This window comes from Populus nigra, chromosome 3 (genome assembly GCF_951802175.1).
Source record: "Populus nigra chromosome 3, ddPopNigr1.1, whole genome shotgun sequence".
In the NCBI taxonomy this organism is placed as follows: Eukaryota; Viridiplantae; Streptophyta; class Magnoliopsida; order Malpighiales; family Salicaceae; genus Populus; species Populus nigra.
This window is the reverse complement of record NC_084854.1, coordinates 15,872,685-15,876,835: the sequence shown is the minus strand read 5'-3', so window position 1 is coordinate 15,876,835 and position 4,151 is coordinate 15,872,685. Positions and strand designations below refer to the sequence as shown.

Below are 4,151 nucleotides of genomic sequence, written 5' to 3'. Positions count from 1 at the left end.
AAAATATTTATTTAATATTTTAAAAAAATATTTTTCATATTTTTTTAACAATTTAAAAATATAAAACAAAAATTAATTAAAAATAAAAAAATAAAAAGAATTCAAGATTCTAAAGATGATTTACATATTATTGATTATACATGGATATTTTAGCACCACTTCTTTGCTAGGGTTAAAGAGATTTATACCATATTATTAGTTTTTGAAGTACTTTTTACTTGAAAATATATTAAAATAATATTATATATATAACATTATTACATCAAAATTATCTAAAAATATCAAAATTTAAAGTAAAGAAAAAATAAATAAAAATCAATTTTTTTCAAAAATATTTTTTAAAAACAATAACAAACTTGCTCTAACATTCTGTTGACTAGACATGGACATTTTGGTACCACTTCTTTTTCAGAGTAAAAGAAATAGACCACCAAACTAACTGAAAGGTCCTGTAAGAGCACTTTTAAATGTCCGAGCCAAAGAGAGCTTCCTTTGCTATAAATACCAATGCCATTTGCTCTTAAGTGATCATGTGAATTGTTTAAAAAACACTCAGTTAAATCTCTTAGGCTATAAGCATTTTGTCTGGTTACTCTTTTGATTTCTTGTTTGATATGGGACTGCTGGTTTTGGTGGTGCTTTGGCTGCTCGGATATACATTAGGAGGGGCGTCCATGTCATGGGCTGCAACTCGCAGTTTCCAAATGCAAGTCCAAACACAGTGCAGCTACACTAGATATCCAGGCCTCTGTCTCCAGTCCTTGAAGGAGTTCCAAGATCATCCTTTTGACATCATGACTGCTCTTGTTAACAAAACTATATCCGAGACCAGGCTGCCCAGCTCATACTTCGAAACACTGAGCTCCCATTTGGAAGCTCAAGAAGCCGAACGTGTCCTATTCGTCACAGGTTCTATTTCCCTTATATGTACTCCATGCGTGACTTTTTAATTATATTTTGTCATTCCATTGCGATTTTCCTAAAAACAATTGCTTGAAAGCAACTGATACTATGTAACTCTCCCAGGTCAAATAAACAGGGAAGTGAAAATACTATTCAACATTGTGACATGTTAAATATTTTTGTATTTGTGCGTGCCAGTCTGTAATTTATACAAGCTTATCAGCTGAAAATCTCCCTTTACTGTGCGTGCAGACTACTGCAAAAACCTGATGGGTATGTCTCTGAAACGGTTAGACCAGTCGTTTTTGGCACTCAAAGATTCTCCAAGAAAAAACAAGCATGACATACAGACATGGCTAAGTGCTGCTTTGACCTTTCAACAAGCTTGTAAAGATTCTACCGACAGCCTTGGTCTCTCTGGTGACCTCATGCCACGTATTTCTGAAAAAATGGATTATCTCTCACAATTAGCCAGTAACTCTTTAGCCCTAGTCAGCAGGATTACTCATGATTATGGGACTAAGCTTAAAAACAGCACTAAAAGACGACGTGCAGAGGAGAAATCACAAGGTTTTCCCAAATGGGTATCGGCGAAAGATCGAAAACTACTTCAAACTAGCACCATCAAGGCCAATGCTGTGGTTGCAAAAGATGGAACAGGTAATTATAAAACAATATCGGAAGCTATAAACGCTGCTCCTGGGAAACGGTTTGTGATTTACGTGAAGGCAGGAGTCTACAAGGAGAAGATTCGTAGCAACAAGGATGGTATCACCTTGATAGGAGATGGTAAATACTCTACTGTTATTGTAGGTGATGACAGTGTTGCCGGCGGCTCTTCCATGCCTGGTTCTGCTACATTTAGTTAGTACTCTCTCTCCCTCTCTCAGCTAATAAATTTTTTTCTTTTCTTTTTGGCTACAAGGTCCTATAAATTAAAGGCTCTATAATCTTTAATGAACTATATATTCACATGCTAGGCCTAGGTGATCATGCAAAGCTCTTAATCAGGATCTTCCGATATTTACATAAACCTCTAGAGTTCTTTTTTTTTCTTTGAAAAAGAAAGTATCTGTATATAAATGAAGCACAAATAGCTTGAATTAGGTTCTTGCTATTTTTTATTGAAAGAGAGAGGCTCGGATCAATAGGTAAGAGATCTCTTGGAAAGTTGAGGACATGATTGTCATTGAGCACAGGATTATTGGCAGTACAGGTTTTTTTTACTTGCATCTAAAATTACAGTAATATATATTTTATATCTATCCTCAAAAATGAAAACTTAACATAAAAATATTGGTTTTATGCAGGAAATTAAATAGAAAAGTATTGGTTTCATGCTACTCAAATGGGGTAATATTCCATTATTCCATTAACATATTAATATTTTCATAAAAGAAAAGGTCATATAAACGTTAACCGGTGACTTCTAATTTGTAATTTTCAAATTAAATAAATAAAAAAAAGGTTCTTTTTAGTTGCTCAATATATATATTTGATATATAATATATTTTTAGTTAATAAGCAATATCTTCCCCTGAAGGTAATTACGTACGTGCTAATATATAGTTTTTACACTGTTTAACTTTTTTTCCCCTCAAGTGGAAAGGATATGACTCGCATCTGTCGCTCTCGCTAGCTAGCTTGCCAAAGGAAACAAATTAAAGAAACGGAGTCTCTTTCTTCTTCTTATTTTTAACAACAAGCTTGAGTCCAAATTTAAATTATAAGGATAGAAATGACATAGTAAATAGCATGTCGAGTCAGAGCTCATTAACAGAAGAAGCTATGTATGATTAATGCTATATAAAAACAAAATCATCCAACTTTTCTTACAAACTTATGTGTCAACTGTTAATTTTGTTCATATCGACTCAATTATTTAGTAATATTTCCGTATCACCAACATCAACTTGTTGAAATTTTTAAATATCACTGAGATCTATTGAGTTTGTAAATCATTTTCCTTTTTTTAATAATTAATGAAGGCTGACATCTTTAATTTTCCCGGGTGAAGCAATCACAGGTGATGATTTCATTGCTCGAGATATTGGATTTCAAAACACGGCAGGCCCCGGAGGAGAACAGGCCCTGGCTCTACATGTAGCTTCTGACCACTCAGTTTTCTACCGATGCAGCATAGCTGGCTACCAAGACACTCTATATGCAGTTGCTCTCCGTCAATTCTATAGAGAATGCGACATTTTTGGCACCATTGACTTCATTTTCGGCAACGCTGCTGCTGTCTTCCAGAGTTGCAACTTGGTCCTTCGGAAGCCGCACGGTGATAGCTACAATGTGATTCTAGCAAATGGAAGGGATGACCCTGGACAAAACACTGGTTTCTCAGTACAAAGTTGTAGGATTACTGCGAGCTCCGATTTTTCTCCGGTTATGCACAACTATAACTCATATCTTGGGAGGCCCTGGAAACAATATTCAAGAACAGTGGTGATGGAATCAAGCATTGGTGATGCTATTTCATCAAGAGGATGGATTGAGTGGCCTGGTGAAGGTTCCTATGCTAAGTCACTCTACTTTGCTGAATACTCGAACACAGGACCTGGCGCTGGAACTTCTAATAGGGTAAAATGGCCAGGGTTCCATGTTATTGGGCCTTCTGAAGCTACCAAATTTACAGTCGGTAATCTTATTGCTGGAACCTCATGGCTGCCTTCTACTGGAGTAACTTTCATTTCTGGCCTCCAGTGATTTGACTAAAAGCTGGACATGGAATTACTATTCTTAGTAATAAACTAAGGATGGTGAGCAATAATGTAGTATCTAGGAACTCAGAGAAACCTCAATTGCTCACACAAGAATTATTTGCTTAAGATGCTTGTAATAATGGAGAGGTTGTGTATGATAGATTTGTTACTGTATAGCAGAATGATTCTTCCTCTGCCGCTGAAAGAACAAGTGTATTATATTTTCCAAACTATATGTTTAATAATATTGATTCTTCCTCTGCCTCTAAAAGCACAAATGTATTATATTCTCCAAACTATATGTTTAATAATATGCTAACTGATGGATTGAGCATTTTAATATTGTTAAAAAAACAAATTGGAGTTCAAATCTTTTTTTTCGATGATCTTTTATCTAACCTTTTTTTTATGGAAGCCATAATTTACACAGCGAAATCAATTATATTCCAAAACAAGATCAATCCTGTCCAATATTTGCTCTGGACAAAAAATTCCAGGTCAAGAACAATTTGATGACCAGAAGTGATAATAAAGCTATCT

General features: G+C 34.9%; 1 protein-coding gene across 1 annotated transcript; it reads left to right on the top strand.

Annotated features, from left to right (window-relative positions):
- Positions 1-504: 504 nt before the first annotated feature.
- On the top strand, positions 505-3,882 carry LOC133688038 (pectinesterase). Its single transcript, XM_062107416.1, has 3 exons — positions 505-909; positions 1,156-1,767; positions 2,921-3,882. The coding sequence occupies exons 1-3, from the start codon at positions 615-617 to the stop codon at positions 3,613-3,615; spliced, it is 1,602 nt and encodes a 533-aa protein (XP_061963400.1). The 5' UTR covers positions 505-614; the 3' UTR covers positions 3,616-3,882.
- Positions 3,883-4,151: the final 269 nt, after the last annotated feature.

Coding starts and splice junctions, on each gene's coding strand:
- LOC133688038 (XM_062107416.1), top strand. CDS start 615: ATGGGACTGCTGGTTTTGGTGGTGCTTTGGCTGCTCGGATATACATTA. Junction 910..1,155: donor ACGTGTCCTATTCGTCACAG/GTTCTATTTCCC, acceptor CTGTGCGTGCAG/ACTACTGCAAAAACCTGATG. Junction 1,768..2,920: donor GCCTGGTTCTGCTACATTTA/GTTAGTACTCTC, acceptor TCCCGGGTGAAG/CAATCACAGGTGATGATTTC.